Raw genomic sequence first — 22,528 nt, forward strand, 5'->3', positions numbered from 1 at the left:
TATATCAAACCTCCTGAAACACCATGTGACTCCTGTGCATGACTCTCAAATTCAGACTGAAACTTTGTTTCGAATTCTTTTACTCTTTAGTCAGTTATCACATTGCTTAACTTTTGACTTTTTGTTCGTTTTCTAGCTGGTTTGGGCAGGACAGGCACACTGATTGGCTGCTACCTGATGAAACACTACCGATTCACTGCAGCTGAAACCATCGCCTGGATCCGTATCTGTAGACCTGGCTCTATCATCGGACCCCAGCAGCACTTCCTAGAGGAGTAAGTAGGATAGAAGGAGTAGTCATGAATCTTGTGTGAGTTAGCTCCCAAGAATCTGAGAATTATTTTTTGAATTAGGATATTCTTGAGTTTGTACTTAGAATTTCCAGTCTAAAGGCCAGTTTCTATGCACATGCATAAATAGCAGTCAAATAAGTGGCATTGTTCACGCACTAGCCTGCATACTTTATGCACATCTGGAGGATTAAAAGCAGCATCCACTAGATAAAACATCAGAGCCAAAACATTTGTGTTCGTCTGGTTTCCAAGTGAAACTGTAAAACGATTAGTGATTCCATGCGATTAGTGATTAGTGATGTTAAACACTGACAAGCTCATGTCATCATGATTGTTGTGATGAACTGCATCTCAAATTGAAAGCTGTAACCTAATTTTACTAGAAAATTCAAAAGACTTAACCAGACCTTTTGGTAGGTTTGAAGGCGACATGAGATGTTTTAAAAATTCAATCACTAAATGTAGTATAAAACCAGTTCGTGCTAGCACTCAATAACTGTCCAGTATAGTGTACACGTGTGTGAAATAAGGCACGATGCTAGTTTGTTTAGTCAGTTGCGGAGACAGTGTCATGGTGCTATACTGCCCCCACTGTTTATGTTGGTATTGCACCATGAGGACACGTACTGGTCATTTGTGAGGATGTGCACAAGCAATGGTCCAAAATGACAGAAGGCTACGTGCGGCAACAAGTATAACCCAGCCTTAATTTCAGTGCTTTTCCAGTGCTTCCCCCATGTATTATCTTGTATGTTAACTTCCCATAAACCTTTTATCTTTATCTCAGCAGCTGATAATGCAGCCCAGTTTCCTTTCTTCCAATTTTAGAGAGAGACAGCATGTAGTTTGATGCTTTGATAATAGACTTGATAAGAGTTATTGCTGCATTCTTCTTCGGCGTAAGTTCATTTTCTACCTCTGTGTGTTCGAGCTACAAAGGGGGGGAAATACAGTCTTGTGTTAGCAACAAGCTAGCCAGATAACTGTGGTGGATGTGTGATGTATATTTACCCCAAAACAGCAAACTGTATAGTCAATGTTATAGATTTAACAAGCCTATCTAAAGCAAATACTTGTGTATATATAGCATAACTCATTTAAAGGTAAGAAGTGCTACCTTGTTTATGTTGTGAGTACAATGTTGTTTTGACATCACTTGCTGAACTTGGGGGTTGCGGAGACCGTACCATGGTCCCGAATAGGATTTCTGAATTGAGGGTGTGTTTTATTTGGTTTTCCTAGTCAGATGTTGGGAATAACAACCTTTAATCAAATGCAGCACAAATGGAAACAAAAAAAAACCTGGTAAACTGCAGTTACCGAATAGTCACAACAAATAATGTGGTTAAAATTTATGCAAGGGAGAAATGCTTGGTGTTCATCCGTTATGTTTGCCTCCTGGACTGAGAATTCCATTTTAAATGCTTCTTCCACTGACTGTTTCTTAGTCATAGGTTATATTTTATTCTATTTTATTTTATTTTATATTGATTTCAGTTCAATTAAGTTTTAATTAACAGTAAATATTGGGCTAAAGTTATCAAGCTGGATACGAAATAATTTATTTGAAAATAATTTTGCAGGACCATTTACACAAGAAATGGTATTTTCATAAAATCCAGTTGGGAAAAACTTTTGTATCGTATGTATCTTATATATAAGGAGACTCACTAACGTGAACCTTGGCTTCAAATCATATAACTGTCAATGAGTTTATGATTTTAGGATTATGCTGTCAGGTTTAAATCTCTTAATGGCACTCTATCAAACAGAGGTGTTAGTGTGTGACTATGGTAGCTGATGCGCTACAATAGCTGAGCTGCAGTATTGGAAGATTAAGCGCATGACACGTTTAGGAGGTGATCTTTCACCTTTTAGATATGCACATGAGTATGAATGAAATTTTGTAAACCTGGCAAGGATTTTTTGCCTAGAAAAACATTTACACACAAATTTACTACAAGATTAATAAATTAAGCTTATCACACATTAGCTTTACATTATTCCAGATCTACAGTATCTGGTCAGATTATCCACTAAAGCAAGGTTGACACTTGGATGTAAACTGTTCTTGGGAAAAATTTAGGGCCAACACAGCAGCCAAAAGTGAGTGAGTGCATAAAGCTCTAAGCAGAAGTGGAATGCACACAACGTGTTCTCCGGAAGCATGGAGAACATTTATCTTTTCCCGAAAGCAGCACTCCCTTTTTTTGCATCATCTGTCCTCAGGAACTTGGGTCTTTCTTATAAGAACAGAGGTCTACTCCTTGGCTTTGGTTCTGCTGCTTCTAGGAAACGCTCTTGAGCAAGTGTGTAGGAAAATAAACTCCTCTATGGAGGAGCGGAAGAAGCAATGCAGATATAGCACGCATGCTGTGGGTGAGAATGAAGTGAAATCTCAGTGGGAACGAGCGCTTAATCAGCACTTTACTGTACGTGCTGGGGCCTGGATCCAGACAAAAAAAAAAAGATTGTGTGTGCGTCTTAGTCATACTGTCACACACAGCCACATATACACATGGTCAAGTCAGGGTCTGAGTTAAAGCAGACCCCTTCAATGAAGTGATGCTTGAACCAACGCAGGGAGATTGTAGAGCATTCCATCGTGCTGGAGAGGTGAGTGTTATCTGCTTAACATACTTTCCTGCTGAGGCCACTGTGTGGCATGCAAAATTGGTCACAAGGTGTTGATTAATTTTCTATAACAGCAGCTCTGACAGTAGTGCAGCTGCAAATCACAGGTTTATTTTAATGTGCTCGTTCTAATAAGAGTTATTGTTCCTATAGTAACAACTCATTCAGAGGGAATTGTAGAGTGGGCGCTTCACATAAATGTGTAATCACTGATATGGTGAAGTTTTCTTAAGGTGACATTTGTTTAACATTTATGGAGGGGGTCTCCAGGGTCAGAGATTTGTAACAGCCTTTATAGCTGTTATACGTCAAGAAAAAAGAGAAGCTGGTTGAAGGAACGATTGTTTGTAGCTCCCAAAATGCAAGTGATGTTCCACAATGTCAAATGTAACTATAAATGGATAAAAATTACGATGTGCCATATCTTTAATAAATGTAATAAAAATGTAATAAAAAAATTGTAATCATTGCAGTGGTGTAATGGAATAAACATGTGCTCTTAGAATAATAATATACTTCAGGATGGTAACAGTAACTGTTCCTAATTACAGTGTTGATTATTTTTCTGTAACAGCACACCACTGAGTGTTTTATTCCTTACTTATCACACTTATGAAAAATGAAAGACGTTCTCCCTTTCTGTCTTCTCTCTGTTCTTCCTCCATCTTTCTTTGTGTTCTTTTGTTCTATCCATGTCTTTGTTCTGTTGTTGTGTAGGAAGCAGGCGAATCTGTGGGCTCAGGGAGACGTGCTTCGCTCTAAGCAGCAGAAATCGCGGGTGTATGAGGAAAGCAGCGTTCACCGTCTCATCTCTAGCATGGATGACCTGACCATCAGCAGCAGCTTCCTCAGATCTGGCAGCATGGAAGAGGTGAGAGGAAGTGGTAGAGACTTTCCCATCACTCCTCTGCACTCCTTTATCAGAGTGCAGCAGATTTTGCTTAGACGCTTTTGCCTTGCTCTCATTACATGTGATGATCAGATCTCTCCAAACCACATCATATACTGTATATCTAAATATATGAAAATAATGACAATCAGGTCTGAATTCACACTTATATATGGTATTGATGATGGTTTTTTGAATTCCATGTTACATGCTTGGCTTTGTACAAACTTTGTTGCTAGATTAGCAAGGCTAGTTAACTGTACTAGCTATGTACACTCACCAGAAACACAGACAATCTATGCTACTTCCTTCCCAGCTTTATTTTTCTTTGTAATGTCTTGTACACATTTGATGACAGGTTGTACAGTTGTTGTTTTTTTTTGTGTGCATCAAACAGTAACTAATTGAAAGTAGGAACTAAAGTTGTGAGTAGGAAGCTGAAGAACTGTGATGTAGGGTAGGGAACCTTCATAAGCTTCATTTACAAGCACTGTTGACTGGAGTTTAACAGCTGCCCATAGATTTGTATAAGTGAGTTTGGAGTAAACAGTTTTTCAGTTTTTCGTCAATATAGGGAAACATGACACTTATTGTCTGTGGAAATTACACATAGACTACAGATAAAGAATAGATTAAAAGTCCTGTAATATTCCAAATAGAGGCAAAAGAGGAAGTCATTAATTTGTGTGTGTGTGTGTGTGTGTGTTATTGAGTGCAGTTATGCTGTTAAAGTTATGCGTTATGTGTAAAGGTAGTAGAGACCTTTCGCACTACCAGGATTTTGTCCACAATCCCTGCAAGCTCCTGATGTTCAGCCAATAATTGGGGTCATTTGAGAGCTTGTTGGAGTGAAAGCAGCATTTTAGGTCAAGGTGCTCCCCATGACTGTGATTACACAATGTGTGTCTGACTCATTTTACAGAACGGTGAATACAGTGAAAACAGTCTCGGCATGACTCAAGGAGACAAACTGCGTGCCTTAAAGGGCCGGAGGCAGCCCAGGTCATCCACCTCCACAACTCTGAGGTAAGACCAGCCTATAATTCATAGAGATTCAGAGGCACCTTTAAGGTCTGCAGGTCAATGACTGAGAGATGATGGCAAGAAAGTAAGCTGGACTCAATAACAGGGAACTGGTAGTATGTGCATAGTAAGCACTATATTGACTCTAGAGATCAGTGTTAGTAGGGAAATTTTGTGTGCAATGTGCTCATTATTGAGAGAGCTACTAGCATGTAAGTGCAAATTGTACGCTATATTAAATTTAGGTAGTAGGAAAATGCATAGTTTACACCAGGGTCATAAACTGGCTCCTGAGTGGCACACTGGGAAAATGTTGTCTCTATCGACACAAAGATCGACACTGCTGTCTGTGGCCGAGAACAAAAATCGGCCTTGTACTCATATTCTTGCTCCCTTGTCAATCACAATGACACTAGCCAATCAGGGGCATCTGCAAGCTCATGTATACGTTCAATGGTGCATAGACTTCCTCCGAGTGTGTTACACTGCCCTGTGCCACAGGATGGGAAGCACACTTGTGACATTTTCACACTTTTCACATTAGTCAAAACTGGTAACAAAGACAGCAAGTAGCCACTGTGAAGCAAAACATAACTACTTCATACTGTGTTCTTTATAGCCATAAACTAATCACTGATGCTCATTAAAAAATAAACCATTCATTCATGTTAGTCGCGTATCCGGACTTTTCTAACTAGACCTTTACCAATACTATACTTACTTTGGGAAAAGCTGGTAGTAGGAATGTGCATAGAGTATATTATAGTTGACTATATTATAGTTGTTCTTTGTAAATCAGTCTACACATATGCACTCTGTCACTTAGCTAATATGCACACAGAGCAAATAGCTAGAGTTAGACAGTTAGTAGATATTTAGCGAAATAATTTGGTCAAACCACCGTTAGTAAAATCCAATCCTTGCACTGAGATGAGCAGTTGAGGGTTAAGAGCTTAACAGTGGCCCTTTGGCAGCCCTGGGATTTGAACTCACTACCTTCTGGTCACATGCATTCTTTGGAAATAGATTAGCAGGACAATGCACCAGAGTAAACATGAAAGATGATGGATGATAAAATTAGTAATAAGTCAGTTTAAAATCAATAATGAGTCAGTTTAAATAATGTCTGCAGTTGGTTTGCATTCAAATGGTTAATGAAATCATAACATTCTAATAAATAGGCAAACATTTTTAATAATTTGACTTTTAACAATTATTCAAAAAAATTAGAATATCTATTCAGGCTTAAGATGTCCTGAAAAAGAAAACACATTATATCTAGGCTTGTCCTTTGAGGGCTAATGCTCTTATGGGGTGTAATCAGGTTTTCTTTTTAGTAGAGGTGATGACAAAAATATCCTATGATTCTCAAAGACATTTCTCCGATGCACGATATGTATCACCAAGAAAACGGTATAAAAAAGATTTAAAAACATGTTTGATGATACTTTATATAATGTCTACCTTATCTAATGTATTTTTATATTTTAAAAACACATTTTTATCTTTTTAAAATTAATTAAAAAAAAAAATTAACACCGAAAAGGAGGAAAAATGTAAAAAAAAAAAAATCTATAAAGATTAATTACGAAATATTGACATAAAATCAGCAGCTTCGAGTCAGCTTATAATTTTTTTTTTTAAATGTGAGGAAAAAAATAAAGATTACAATATCCATGAGATCTCAAAAAAATGTCATTTAAAACAGTATCAATATTAGCCTATATTATCGCATCCCCCGGGACCATCTGAGTCATTTTTACAATTCAATCAGCTTTAGACTAATGGTACGTGTTCCTGTGACTCTCAAACAAACGATGTGGAGCTAAAGTAATTACACAGGAGCCGGGTGCCGAGTGTGCTGTTGCCATGGTAACATGCAGTGTCACTTGTCTCTCGTAGATGTTGTCTTTGTTCCTTAACACAGGTAGATCCTGAAACATCATTCCCTTTAATGATGTCCTGTCTTTATGAGCTGTTAGTGTTTTATCTGTATGATAAAAGCACTAAGGAAGCGCTGATCCCTTTTTTCTTTTTTTGTATCGAATACTGAGAACTCTGCTGATTTAATGCTGCAGTTCCATAATTGCAGAGGCTGTTTAAAAGGTATGTGAGAGGGCCTCTTGTTCAGTTAATGATGAACTTAAGATGAAGATAATGGTGCTAAAAACAAAAAATAGTCTACTCTAAATGATCTTATATCTTTAGAATTAAGGTCATTTTCAGTAACATGCGAGATTTACTTTATGATGAAATTCTGAATAGAATTTTTTTAGTTTATTTAGTTCAGGTTAATTTTTTGTAGTTTAGTTTAGTTTTTAGTTAATTTTCGTTGACATGGTCTATGGTCTGTTTTCACTTCCCTAAATTACCCACAATGCTGTTCGACTGCCTGCTGATAGTGGTGCAGCGGGATTTATCCCCACTTCATCTCTACATAAAGAGAGCGATGCAGCAGTACTTTAGTCCTTTAGTCTGTCCAGCTCTCCCACTTCCTCATCTGTACATTCAAACAGACCAGCTTCCAAAGCTTTCACGCCGTCAAATATACAGCTGTCAAAGCCATTACACTCATCTTGTAGATAACTGTCTAGCTAAGCCTGGTCTCTGCTGTAATATAACTCAGCGTGGTATAGCTGCATTGCATTCTGGGACTTTGAATACAGCATTTGCGCCAACATCTCTGCTACTTCTTTAAGATAGCTTGAAAATGGTGAGAGATTAAACAAGCTCATGCTCTATTGTTTTTAACCCTTACATTTGAGATCGTTTAATTTTTTCTCCTATTAAACTCCTTTGTAACTGTTAGTGGTGAGCAGTGTGGCTCAGGTCATGCTGGTTTGTTTTTAAAGCTCAGAAGCAAGCACACAGCTGCTGAATGCATAATTCATTTCACTTTTGAGAGTGGGAACACTTTGCTTTTGTTTCATCTAATTTTTTTCCCCATTCCTCTTCTACTCAAAAACATTGAAGTCCACACCAGATTCCCATGACAGACCTTTTGAAAGCTAAAAAGGGCACACTAAATTAAAGCATCCTTGTTTTGAACTAAATTTGTTGCATGAAAACTAGCTGCTGTCTTGTTTTCCTTTATTTGCCACAGCAAAATTTCCATGACCAATATTTACCACACAACTACAAACAATACTTATGAGTGTCATTTCTCCCCCACCTTCAAGCACACATTATGCAGCACAGGGCACTTATCGCCCTTCTCAAGACCCATGGCTCACAAAACCCACAAAGCGGCTGCCAGAAGAGCAGAACAATCACATGCAGATATTGATGATGCTCGTGATGATGCGCATGGCCCGCTTTTTAGCACTTTGTGTGAAATTAATTAAAGGCCGAACACTCGTACAAAAGGAGATTGTTGAATTTACATCAGAGCCTCAAGAGTGGTGAGAGAAGAGGCCTCTCACACCAGAATGGTCCTCCTACTCATTTTACTGCGCTGAGCAAGAGAGACAAAGTTACGCAGAAAAAGAGAGATGGATTAATGAAAGACAGCTACACAGATGGCCTCCTTGCTCAAAAAGACACAAAAAGCACAAAATGACCAAGTTTGAATGAAAGAAATGGATGAAGATGGAATAAGAGCACACTGCAGCTGCCTTTTTTAAACCCCATTCATCTGTTTTTTTTTTCTTCTGAGAGAGAGAGGGAACTCTTCATGATGAAGAGCTGCTGAACAAAGAGTAGTAGCAGAACACAGTGCTCTCTCTCTCTTTCCTGCACCTTGACCCTGTGCTTATTACCAGCACCTCCTTATTGTTCCTCCCAGGCTATTTCTGGCTCTTTCATAACCCCTTTCTGAGCCAAAGTAGGACCTTGAGGAATCAATTTTGTAATCATTTTAACCCATAAGCAATTCATATAAAAAAAAATAAATAAAAAAGTGCAATGTCAAATTCACTCTAATTGTTTGAGAGTTTGCTTTGTGTAGCTGTTAAAAAGAAATATGCACCATTTTTATGTTTGTGTATCATTAGTTATATTCAGTTATGTAAAAGGAAATTTGGAACGGAAAGATTGGAATTTCCCCCAATTGATATTTGGAAATTATGCTTCGTGTCAGTGGAAAATTCCAGAAAGAACTTCACTTGGGTCACTGATTATTTTGCTGACTATGAAACGACTAACTGCTTCTACATGGTGGACAGTGTGTTTACATTAGGGATGCACAATGTGGACAGAATATTACATTTTATATTGATTCTGATGTGTTATATTGTGCAACAACATTTGTATCATTTATCAGTATATTGCAATCTGTCTTATGATTATTTTAACCAAAATTATTTATACATTAGTGCTTTGATTCATCAAAATACCCACAGACTATATGAGGATAGTCAGGATGCCTATAGGAAGACTATAAACATGTATGGTGATTTATTATAAAGTATATTACACAGATGGCTGCTGTGATTAATGCTATTTTTAGTATGTGTAATTAGTAAAACTCCCTCTCCCCTAGAAACATTAGATACATCGTTCATTAAACAACTATTTCGATGAAATTGACTCAGTTAATACTGTCTTCAGGTGTTAATGACTATACTCCATTTAATAAATCAATAAAAAACAGCTTTATTTTGGTCTTACAATACCAGAATATGATTTGTGCTTGACCATAGTTTTAGCCTTTCTCAACATGTGTGCATGTTTCATGTGTTAGACTGACTGGCTCCAGTACTCACGGCCAAGGTTCACCTCTCAAACCCTCCAAATTGCCGTCCTCTTCCTCCACTTCCTCCGCTGCCTCTGCATCGTCCAAGAGAATCAGTCGAATCTCTTCTTCCTCAACCAACCTCAAGAGGTGAGTGTTCCTTTGCATAGTTCTTTATCTCCCTCCATTCCTGCTCTGTCCTCCATTCTCACATTGTTTAGGCTTTACAGACGATTTTGCTTTCACCTTCCCTAACTTCCCTGATATCCCTGATATCATCTTGGCTACATCAGTTAGTTAACTATGTTAATGCTTTCCTTCCTTTCCTCTGTGCTTGTCTGATATATAAAAACCCCCTTTTTATTACATTTCTTTCTCTTTCTCTTTTTTCTCCTTGTCTTGCATTACCCCCCTCAGCCCCCTGGTGGTGTTTTTCCCTCTCTGTGACTACTCTATACGCTCATGTGGCGAAACAGCCAGTAGATACGGGTCACTTAATGGAGCGGGTGACTCACCTCTGCAATGCTGATATTAGCCCATGATACAGTCTAAAGTAACTTTCACTCTTATTCATGCTTACTCACTCTTACACTCTTTCTATCTCTTTCCTCCGATCACTCTCTCTCCACAAACTCATACTAGGGAAGTAGGGCATTCTATTGTTTTCTTTCTTGTTTTTATACAGAGTATTGACAGACCTAAATGACAGCTTGGCACATTATTTTGGATATTTTTAATAGGTCAGCAGCCACTAAACTGCTTTTTTGTGCTAAAAACCCCCCCCACAAAAACAGAAAGAACGAGCCACTTCTGCACATTCTCTATCTGCCTGTCGTGATATTGTGTAGGACGTGCAGTGTGTGTTGAATGTGTTGCGGTGATGAGTCCACCATCCCAGCCCAATCTGTGTCCATGTTCCTTCCCTTACCCCCTCTGTCCACCTTCCAGCTCCTGTCTAAACTCCAGATTAGCCACCTCATTGGGCAACCTGTATGTCATCACCAGAGACTCTGGGAATCACCCTCAACCCTTGTTTGCATCCTCGTCTCCGTCCTCGTCTCCATCCTTCCCTGTCCCCCGTGCCACGTTTGCCAGCATCTCGGCTCTAGCTGCACATAGTTTTCCTTACGAAGTCAACAACAACAGTGATCAGTATAGCGCCTCCAATGCCAATTCCAAGATCTCGGCATTCAGCAACCACAACCACAGCAGCCTAGGTGGATCTTCCACCACTGGGAGGTTTGGCTTTGAGGAGCCAGGTCAGAATCCGGCCACCGCAAGTCTGAGTCAGCCCTCGGCCCGCTACCTCAGCCGCTCCATTCCCGTAAGTGAGCTCGTCCTCCTCCTTGTACATCCCTGCACATGCAACAGCAGCATTTCTTCTCACAACTCCTTTCTCACATTCCCTCATTCTCTTGTCATTCTTTTTGTTCAGGTGTAATCATTCTAATCCTACTCATGCCTTTATTTCTGCCAGGATGAAAGGGATGGTTTGGAGAAAAAGTTTCCCCTTTTGAAACTAATGTAGCTTATGAGTAATGGAAGTCTATGTCACCCAAAATCTTTCCCATAAATCCATGGCTATGAAGCTTGCTTCTTTAGTTTTGCAATGGAGATGCCAGAATAATGTAGCTTGCAAGTAATGGCAGTCTATGTCACCCAAAATTATTGTCAAAAGTGCATGTCCCTTATGTTTGCTACTTTAGACTTATACTGTGGCTATGAAACTAATGTATACTATATGGCCAAAATATGTGGAAAGTATGTGGATGCCTGACCATGACCCCATAATGGGTATTCTACAAACTTTTGCCACAAAGTTGGAGGCAAATGATTGTCTAGAATGTTTTTGTATGCTGTAGCATTACAGTTTCCCCTTACTGGAACTAAGATGCCCCAAAAATGTTCCAACATGACAGTGTCGCTTTGCATAAAGCGAGATTTAGTTTGGTTTGTCAAGGTTGGTTTGGAAGTACTCACGTGTCCTGCACAGAGCCCTGACCACAACCCCACTGAACATCTTTGGGATGAACTGGAACACAGACTGCACTCTAGGCCTACTTGTCCAACGTCAGTGCCTGACCTCACTAATGCTCCTGTGGCTGAATATATGAATCCCCACATCCATGCTCTAAAATCTAGTGGAAAACCTTCCTAGAAGAGTGGAGACTGGTATAACAGCAAAAGGGGAGGGGGACAACTTCATATTAACGCCATGCTTTTGGAATAGGATTGTTCAGCAAGCACATACGGGTGTCATGGTCAGGTGTCCACATACTTTTGGCCATACAGTGTAGCTTTATGAGTAATGGACGTCTGTTAACCAGAACCTCTCTCATAAATACATACCTCTGATGTTTGCTCCTTTGGCTTGCAAGCAATGGTAGTCTATGTGACAGAAAAACTTTCCCATAAATACATGCCTGTGAACATTATGCTCTTTTGTATTTGTATTTTGTTAAAGTTTGTATATTGATTGGAATTTTTGTCTTGTGAGCTTAACATAAAAAAATCCTTAGCAAATAAATTATTCTGATTCATATACTTGCTTCAAATAACATCTTTGTTATTTTAAAATAAAATATACTACATGAACTAAAATATAAACTTTATTATGATGATGATTATTATTATTATTATTCTCATCGCTTGTAGCTTTTGGCTACAAATTTACCTTCGTTCAAATCTTTGGAGTGGTGGGGCTTCGGGGGTGGACCACTGGATACCAGATTGTGCTTCAGTGGAAAACAAATTATTCTGATTGTTCAAAATGGCTCCCTTCAAGTCAGTTGCAGTGAAGTTTGGTTTATGTACAATAAAGAGCTTGGGTGACATAGACTTCCATTTAATGCAAATATATTGTCGTATACGACTAATATGTCTTGGCTGAGAAACTATATTTAGCAGCTGTGCAAATTATAATTTTCTCTGAACCATTCCTTTCAGTCTAGTGTACAACTTATAGCAATGACTTTATTAATAAAGGAATTTTAATAAAAGAATTAGATCACACCTTTAACCCCATTGTTTTATATTATCTGAATACTTTTGTCTCTTTAGTGTGTGTGTGTGTGTGTGTGTGTGTGTGTGTGTGTGTGTGTGTGTGTGAGAGAGAGAGAGAGAGAGAGAGAGAGAGAACCATGTACTTGCATATTACTTTTAACACACAAGATATCTAATCTAAGCTCTTTACAAATGCTTCTGTCTAATTATCTCCAGGGTGTTTTACTCAGTGTGTTTGTCTTCTACATCCTCTAATGAAGCTCTTATTAAGGCCTTTAAATATACCCCGATTGCCCTTGTCTAGTGGGCTTTAATTGTTTGTGGTGCGGAAACTAATTTTCCAGCAGCACTCAAATACAGACTACCTTTTAACTCCTCTGCTTCATTTCGAGTGTATCCCACGCTTACTTATTAAACCATTAAAAAAAAAAAAAACAAACTCACAATTACAGCTAACATGTCTATCTATCTGTCACAATGGTTCTGGCTGCGTTGTACACTTGTTTGGCTCTAATACTGTGTCCAGCACTAACACAACAACTTATAGCTCATTCCATGCTGCTGTTCGATGCACTGGGATTGTTATAGACTGCACAAAGTGCTTATTAAGGCACCGTGACAGCAATCCTTCCCTGTTCCATGTTTCCCAATACACAGTCCCTGGGCAGCCATGAAACCTGTCCTTTACGCCGTCCACTTGTTTACATCACATTTTTAATTCCAGGAAATCAAAAAATTCTGTCTATGTCTTTGCATATAATACTTAGTGACTATACTTCTCCAAAAAACAGCTGTTATGCTGGAAGGCAAACCTCTAGTTACAAAGTCATCAACCATAGTTCCAGCTGCAAAATACAGGTTTAATATTAATCCTCTCATTCCAATGCGTTATTGTTTCTATAGTAACTGCGCATTCACAGAGGCTTGTATGGCAGAAGCTCCACATAATCTAATACTAATAATAAACAGATTTAAAATGTTATTTAATAAAAAAATACTTCTAATCTTGATATTGTGAAGTTTTCTGGAAGGAGATGTTGATTTAACTTTTATGGAAGGAGTCTCCAGTGTCAGTGCTTTGTAACAGTCAGAGTTAAAGCTGTAACTGTAAGTTTTCCAACATATTCAGGACAGAGAAGTTTATGTTTTGTGCTTTCTTGATAACATGAGAGAAAAGAGAGGCTGGTGAGGAAATGACTGTTTATAGCTGCTATAATGTAAATGAGAATAGAACTTGCAGATGTTGCACCACATTAAAAGTAACTATAAAATGTACAATGTGTGATATGGCATAAGGTGCAAGCCTTATTTTGCGTTATTTTGGTATAACGGCACGTTGTGTTGTGCCGCTAATACCACAGCAATTTGCCAATGATTACAATGTTTAATTTATTAATGACACATCATGCATTTAAATGGTTTATAGTTAGATTTAAATTTCTCTCTCTCTCTCTCTCTCTCTCACTCACACACACACACACACAGCCTCTCATTTTACCAAGAAAACTAAGAAAAAAAAGATAGCATAACCGAGACAGAGCTCTTACAACTGAGACTCCTTCTGTAAATGTTAATTAAAACATTAACACAACGATTATAAGAATTACTTGTTAAACAACACCCTGTTTTTAAATCCATTTATTATTAGTTTTAGATTATGTGGAGCGTCTGCCGTAGCGCATAGCACATGTGGAGCACATTAATATTAACGTTCATGTGACAGTTGGACCTGCATTTGCTGTTACATGAAAATAATGCATGACTTCTGACCAATCCGATTCAAGCATTCAACTGTTATAAATAAAATTAAGCAACACCTTTGACCAGTCAGATTTGAGAATTCAACAGCGCTGGGTATATGTTGAGAGATATTTGAAGTCATTAAGAGCGACCACACTGCTGAGTCATTCAGCTGTGGAAAATGAACAACAACCTGCTGTACACTCGAACAAACAGTTCAGGCGGTTCGATGGAAAGGTCAGAAGTGAATTTCCTCATATTGGTGTGCTTGTGTTCCCCATGATTGTTGTCCTTGTCGTAACCCCTCACCTCAATTAAATGGCCTTTCGTGACAGGAGCAGCAGGATGTAGGATAACTTCTGCTTTTGAATGGATGGATTTAGAGCCAATTCACGCCTACATGCTCAAAGCTTGAACATGCATCCTGAGGTACAATACAGAATTCCTGAAAGCTTTGATTTGGGTTTATAGAAGTATTCTCACAGCAAGGGGTGTAGGTGCCACTTGGGAAAATTCTTTCGTCACAAATCTAGTTTTTTGTCCCTTGCCGTCAGCTACACATAATGACTTAGACCAGGGGATTTGAGTCATGAGAGGAGCAGCAGGAAGTAGCTGGGTTATTCCCCTAACTTTCACTGACAGCTCTCTTCCTCCTGATTGATTTAGAGCCAGTTCTCACCCACGCATGCCTGTACGAAGTAAACCTCCATCCTGAAGTACAGGTGCATAGCTAATGCAATCTTGGTTTGCTATTATGGAAACATTCCCATGGGTAAACATCATGGATTACAAGACATCAAATGGCTGTGGGGAGTGTGAGTTGTTTGCGAGCAGTGTTGCTGTGCAAGTGAGATCAAAACACCCACATGCTTGAAGGCTGGAAAGGGAAAAAAAACAAATCACAGAGCATCTTGTTTAGCTTGTCTGTGTTCTGTTGCTTTTTCATCCATTCAGTCAGCATCCTTCATCTTCATTTAATAGAGACAGACATGCCTAATTCAGGAGATTTTTTTCTTCTCTTTCTTCTCACTGAAACTTTTTTGCACTCGAAAAACTTTGGAAAGCAGTGGAATAGGGCTGGGCAGTATGAAGATACAATGTCGATATTGTGATGAATTATGTCTTATCTTTCTGAGATATTGTGTGCATTGTGATATCTTTTTCTACCATTTTTATATTTATTAACTAACAATTACATCCTCTGATTGGAAGCAACTGATTTGATTTTTTTAATCTTCAAAATTGCAAAATGTTAACATTCTTACAAATTTTTTCTTATTTTTCACTTTCAGTTCTGATTTATTTCTGTAGATATTGATGCATCATTAAACTCTTTTTTTTTTTTTTTTTTTTTTTTTAAAGAGTTTATTGATTTAAAAAAAAAAAAAAAAAAAATTTTTTTTTTTTTTTTTTTAAAGATCCAGCACTAATTTTGTTAGCAAACCTATATATCGTGGTACATATTGTATATCATAGAAATGTCTTTTAGTATCATGATATGATATTTTGGTCATATTGCCCAACACTACAATTCGAAAGGTTTTCCATTGGTCACAGTTTTGGTACTAAATATGAGTGATTTTTGGCACCAAGATCAGGACCAATTTGGAATTAATGATACATGGAGGTGGTCTGGCAGCACTGCTCACTCCTGATCATCAGGATAGAAAGCACACAGACGTTGATTTATTTCTTATTCTGGACAAAGGTTTAATTTTCTATGACATTCTGAATTTTATGATGCAAAACCTAGCCTCTGAATTTTATGATGCAAAACCTAGCTTCTGATCATACGGGTGCTAAGTCTTTGAATATAAAATATAATTTTTCGCATCCAGGTCAGATTATTTGCTGTTAAATGTCTAATGACAAATTATTTTGGATTTTTTTTGGAACTGAGTGCAACAGCACCACCAATGCTTGTAAGAAAAAACACACAGAATGTTATAAAGAAGTAAGAAGTGAGGCTGGGGTTGATTTCTTTTTAGCCCAGACTGTCTGCTCATGCATCAGTGACAGTTGTGCCAGGAGATTACACAGAGTGGCACACCCCCTTGATCTCTAGTTGCTTATCTAACACATTGGTAACACATCATCAGCAGTGATTCGGAAGGTGCATGTAAATATATATATAGTCCCGGGTATATGAACGTGAACAAGGTGGATGATTTACTCAAGCATCATTTTTTTCTACAAAATGCCTTTGGAGGAGAAATTAGAAATAGATAGACTAAGTGTGATAGTTTGTTCCACATCATTCTTATTCTGCTGTGATAAAACTGCAGGATACAGTGCATTGCTCAACACTAATAGTTTCATTATCAAGCTATTGATAGAGGTTTCAGCCTCACATCTAAGCCGTCACTGCTATTTCAACCTCTTCTTCCATGGTGGTTAAACTTAACCCCAGTGTCCAGTTTTTACAGAAAATGAACTAAAAATAGAACCCAAATTTGTTTTAACTCTTGTTTTCAACTGCTTTCTTTTTAAATTCCCTTTTTTGTTTTTTTTTTCCCTGAATCTCCATTTGCTGGTGTCCATCTCTGAAACCTCAAAAAACATTATCTCCACTAATGTATTAACATCTTTTTTTATTATTCCTGTTGTACGTGTGCTGCTTTTCTTTTGACCAATATGCACAAATTGGCACTCGATTATGCATGTGGTACATCTATATTCAGCAACTTTTTCTATTACTTAGCCCAAATGTTGTTTCCTGTCTATTAGAGAGGAGAGTGAGTGTTATTTTCACATATTTAATGCAAATTTAATTTCCCTGTCCACATTGAGATGACTCCCCCCCCCCCCCCCCCCCTCATCTGTCTGTTCCATAATAATAAGCCTCAAAGCTCAGCTGTTTATTCTAACATTTATCCGTGCTGTGATGTGTCATTTTATGTTGTTATGTTCAGCGTGGTAATGGCTTTGTCTCTTATTATTCTCCCCCTCTCTCTCCCAGTCCCTTCAGTCGGAGTGTGTTCGGTATTAAAGCGGCAACTCTGCACTGATCCTGAACCTGTCCTCCTGGCCCGTCGTTCTTTGTCCACTTGCTGACATCCAGCTTGCTATGTGAGCACAAAAGGACCTGAATAAAGCCAGAGGTGCTGGAACTCGGTCTGTATGTCCAGTGTTAAAATGCTCTGAAGGAAACTCAGAATTATCTGTTTTGAAATACACGTGCGCTCTCTCTCTCTCTCTCTCTAAGATATGTATGTGGGTATATATATATATATATATAAATTAGAAAGATAGATAGATATAAATATAAAATATACACAGATGTACTAAGGAAAGAGATTATTTTTAGACAAGAATTTTTTTTTTATAACGATTTGTCTGTACTTTTTGATCTATGATCCATATCTTAAGCATGTCAATGTAAAGTGTACAGGTTGTATTTCTGGTTTAAGGAAATTTGTTTAAAGGTAACTATTTTGTTATGATCTTCAAAGTATAAATTTATAATGACATATCAAACTTACAGTATGAGGGCTAAACTGAGGGATGCAAATGTATTAAATGTATTAATCAAGCAAACCTTTAACAGATTCATGTATGCAGTATAGTGATCAGGGAAAGAAATACTGGCACAAATTTGGGGCCAAGTTCACATGGACATTTGTCAGAAGTTACTTCATTTAATTTAATTTTATTTTCTAAAAAATGTAACCAGACATCAGCGTAAATTTTACACATTGACATGTTTTGGTACGTGCTGTCTGCCACTGTTTTTATTTAAAAACAGTCAAGTAGACAGATTTATTTTGGATAGTCAAGTGGACATAAAGCTTCATAAAGAAAATATAAGCAGTGTACAAACTAGTTATTTATATAATAAATAATCCAAGTTCTCCGTGCTAGGGCGATTTTTTATTTTTTTTTTTTTTGGTGATTTCTAGCTGCACTCGGTGAATGTTCCTTCACCATTTTCTGTCGCTGCATTTCTGACCAGTGAATGAAAGAGTTTTACAAGCACATTTTCAGTCCTACATACCTTTTTTAGGTTTGTTTAATTAAAAAAAATAATTAAACACAAATTAACCAAGCGGATCAATTCCGGCTCCACAAAATTAGGTGAGAATGCTCTGTCAGATGTCAGATCCTGATTTCTTTTAAGGTTGTACTGTAAAGCATGGATGTCCTGATATTTCTTGAGAAGTAAAAGACATTACATGGACAAAACAACCGAGTTCACAATTTAGTTTTAGTGCCTACTACATCGCTCTCTGATTGGTCATATCATTTATGAACCATATCAGTGTTACAGATGTACTAAAGATTCCTACAGGATCATAATGTAATTGCAATATCGATATCGCTTCATTGCTCTTTAGTGTAAGTCTGCAGCATGACCGTTTGCTCTGTATGAAAATCTATTTCTATGAAATAATCAAAGGCCTTATTTTCTTTAGCAGCAGCTTTAGCAATGTCTGTGATTATCAGAATAATTTAGTTTGGTCATGTTGCACGTCTCCTCATCATCTTTGGGGGGAAAAAAGCGTCACCTTGGATTGTGTGAGCGTGGTGCTGTGAGTCAGTACTGGTCCCGACACGCTCTGCAGCTCTACAACATGATTGTGTCATTTTGTAACAGCTCCAAACTGGAGCTGGGACACTTCAGGGACTTTATTCTAACTCCTACACAGATCTCATTATGATGCAGATGAGCACAAGCAATCTTAATACTGTTTTTAATGCACACAGAAAATATATGCTGCTTTCTGTAAGTATTCACCCTCTTGAACTTTTCTACATTTTGTAGTGTTACAGCCTTGAACTGAAATGGACTTAACTGAGATTTTATGTCATGAACTTTTAAATAAAAAAAAAAATGACCCTCATTGCTGTGAAACACCTAAATTAGTTCTCTGACTATTCCCCTCTTTAGTTGTGGTTGTATCATATTCTTTCCGTTTTCTTTAATAATGTATTTAATGTCGCTCTGCGGGATAAGTTTGGCTTTTTTTTTTTTTTTTTTAATAACTGATGATTAATTTAGGGGTTTAAGAGCAAGGAAGTGTGAATAGTTATATACAATCACAACTTTCGCACTTTTTTATTTGTAAATCATTTTGTAATGGAGTATATCTGTTTTCCCCACCTTTTTTCGATATTATATGATATTTTGTGTAGACTTATGACATTTAATTCCAATTAAGTCCATTTCAGTTCCAGGTTGTAACATTACAAAAATGTGGTACAAAAGTTCAAGGAGGGTAAGTACTTATGCACAGCACTGTGGTGACAGGGACTGTTAATATACCATATTACACGTGATATATGGTACGTTTGACATGTTGATGCTGATGGTAAATTAGGTTTTATATATGAATTTGTAGGAAAATGAGATGATCTGATGTTTTTGTGTGTTTGACACAAAAACAACTTATTTTAATTACGATATTAATGATCTTAAGACGAGTGTTGCTGACAAGTGTAGCTTATCTACTGACGATTAAACCCAGATGGGGTTTAAAACTGCTTTTGTGTTCCCACTGATTTAATGTAAAGTAGGTAGAAGTTTTATCTTTTGTTTGTTGCTGTGTGTATTAGCCTGATTACTGTGTCACCTCTTTGGCCCTGTAGCAGCACTCTCTACATTCCAGATGATGTAGTGCTTTTCTATGTTTATACAATTTTTTTTTGTCAATTTAAGTATTCTACCTCTTATATACAGATTACAAATATACAGATTATGGCTGTACAATATTCTCCTGCATATACAGGATATGTATAATTTTTTTCAGCAGTATATAAAGAATCATAATGATGTTAGTTTAGGTCAGTATTTTGCTTTTCATGAGTAGTGAATGGACAAAATGAAATGCAAAACACTGTATCGCTTTTAAAAAAGTGGGGAAAAAAATAAAACTACTTGTTTTGGAAGTTTGATGCAAAAATAGTGTTTTGTTTTCTCTGTGTGTAGACATTCACACTCCAGTACACTCCACAAAGAAAATAGTGGTATGGTATTAATTCCATACCATAGTTTCCATCTATTTGCACAGGCACAGGATTGTTAAAAAAAATAAAATAACTCTTGGACACGTAGCAGAGGCGTTAATTGTGTTCGCGCGTAATTGAACGGGTTACAGGCTGTACTTTGTTGTAGTTTTCATTGGATCATTGATCCCTCACATTCCTTAATTTCCTTTCCACGGGAAGTGAACTATGAATTTAAACCGAAGGTGATGCTGAGCCCTTATTGATCAGCAATGTGTACACATAGATACTTGAGTAAATGGTGTCTACGAACATTTGCACACAAAATGTGGGATTTAATGATGTACTTGCTCTCTAGAAGTGCCAACTTAAAGAGCCAACTGGTTTGTGAACGACATCACTAAATCCCAAATTTAAAGGTTCACACACATCGTTCACAAACGAGTAGGCTCTTCGATTCAGCTCTTTTAGGTGCATGTTGAAAGTCGTCTCACATAGATAGTTGTATGTGAAAGTTTTGCCATCCATTTTGTTGATTTTTGAATTGAAAAGATGTAAACACAACCTCTGCAGCAAACTATTTTAAGAAAAATAACATTTTTCTGCAAATATTAATGCATGGTTAAATTATATTTGAGCAACTTAAAAAAAAAAAAAAAAAAAAAAAAAAAGTAAATGACATGCAAAAGCTTGCACACTGTTCCAGTTGTAAAGTCTCTGAACTTTAATTGACTCATTAGTTAGGCCAAGGTCAAGAATTGTCATTAGGAATAAAAAATTTCAGAGCGTATTATATTCTGGGACTCTTCAAACCTTGTGCTAACACCCAACAACTATGGGCTTCATAAGGCACCTGACTGAGGATCTGAAAATGAAGCTAACTGATACCTACAAAGCAGAGGAAGGCTGTAAAAAGATATCAAAGTGCTTCTGGCTCACAGTCTCCACTGTCCGAAATGTCATTAAAAATGGCAGTTAAGGAGAGCCGTGGAGGTCAAAGCAAGATGGCCATATGCTGAGCAGAAAGGCAAAGCAAAACCCCAGATAACAGCAAAGACCTGCAGAAAGGTTTAGCTGCCACAGGAGTGGTGGTGCACCATTATACTCTGCAGTGTTGCTTGCACAAAGGAAACCTTACCTGCAACCTCATCACAAAAGTGAACAACTGATGTACGCAAACAGTATCTAGACAAGCCAGATGAATTTTGGAAACAAGTGTGGACTGTTGAAGTGAAAATGTAGATTGGCTTCTACAACAGGACAACATACCTCAAAAGCCACCATGAACTACTTCTTGAAATGCAAGCTGAAGCTTTTGGAATTGCTTTTTGGTCCCCTGACTTGAACATCATTGAAAATATATAGGTAGATCTTAAACTTCCTGTGCATGCAAGATAGTCGATGACTATCTCTGAGCTAGAAGCGTTCTGTAAGGAAGATTGGGTGAAAATTCATTACATAGAAGGACTTGGAAGACTGCTAGCTGGTTAAGTTGTGATATCTGCCAAAGGGATGTTGATGTTGATGATGGTTAGCATTTTTCCACCTCAGAAATATTGCTAAGATTAGAAATATACTTTCGCTAAGTGATGCTGAAAAACTAGTCCATGCATTTATCACGTCCAGATTAGATTACTGTAATGCTTTACTATCTGGATGCTCGTCTAGATGCATAAATAAGCTTCAGATAGTTCAGAACGCAGCAGCGAGGGTCCTGACTAGGACTAGGAAGTATGAGCATATCACGCCAGTCTTATCTACATTACACTGGCTCCCAGTAAGATTCCGCATCGATTTTAAAATATTACTCCTAACCTATAAAGCATTAAACGGTCTCGCTCCGCAGTATTTAAGCGATATGTTAGCACCTTACGTTCCGCCGCGCCTACTTCGCTCTAAGGATGCAGGCTGTCTATCAGTACCACGCATTGCCAAACCCACGGCAGGGGGCAGAGCTTTCTCTTACCAAGCCCCAAAATTATGGAATAGTCTCCCAGTTAATGTACGTGAAGCAGACACGGTCTCAGTGTTTAAGTCGAGGTTGAAGACTTATTTATTTAACCTAGCATTTAGCGACTAGTGTTTTTATCAAAGGAGTAGATCTGCGGGACTCGTGGATGTTGAGTTTTATCTCCACACGGTGACTGTGAGTGTACCTAACCACTTTCCTTCTCCTTCTGCCGAGCTACACTCCTGAGCTGCCGGTGATCCAGACCTCCCCCCCTTCACTCTGGACCTGTCCACCGGCAATGCTTCATACTGCCACGAAAACGCTTCAGCTGTTTTCCATGGACTACACCAACACACATTGTGCTCACACACACGCACACT

General features: G+C 37.9%; 1 protein-coding gene across 3 annotated transcripts in view; it reads left to right on the forward strand.

The window, feature by feature from the left end:
- The window catches only part of cdc14ab (cell division cycle 14Ab), a 49,038-nt gene extending 28,884 nt beyond the window's left edge, over window positions 1-20,154 (forward strand). For 2 of the 3 annotated variants that reach the window (XM_026930428.3, XM_053237960.1), the window contains 6 exons: window positions 137-275; window positions 3,645-3,798; window positions 4,739-4,842; window positions 9,521-9,661; window positions 10,460-10,835; window positions 17,214-20,154. In XM_026930428.3, the coding sequence (XP_026786229.1) occupies window positions 137-275; window positions 3,645-3,798; window positions 4,739-4,842; window positions 9,521-9,661; window positions 10,460-10,835; window positions 17,214-17,243 (944 nt within the window). In that variant the 3' untranslated portion in view covers window positions 17,244-20,154. The remainder of the gene's footprint in view (window positions 1-136; window positions 276-3,644; window positions 3,799-4,738; window positions 4,843-9,520; window positions 9,662-10,459; window positions 10,836-17,213) is intronic. The other variant, XM_053237961.1, reaches the window with a different exon arrangement.
- Window positions 20,155-22,528: the final 2,374 nt, after the last annotated feature.

The sequence above is a fragment of the Pangasianodon hypophthalmus genome, chromosome 11, assembly GCF_027358585.1.
Source record: "Pangasianodon hypophthalmus isolate fPanHyp1 chromosome 11, fPanHyp1.pri, whole genome shotgun sequence".
NCBI classification, from domain to species: Eukaryota; Metazoa; Chordata; class Actinopteri; order Siluriformes; family Pangasiidae; genus Pangasianodon; species Pangasianodon hypophthalmus.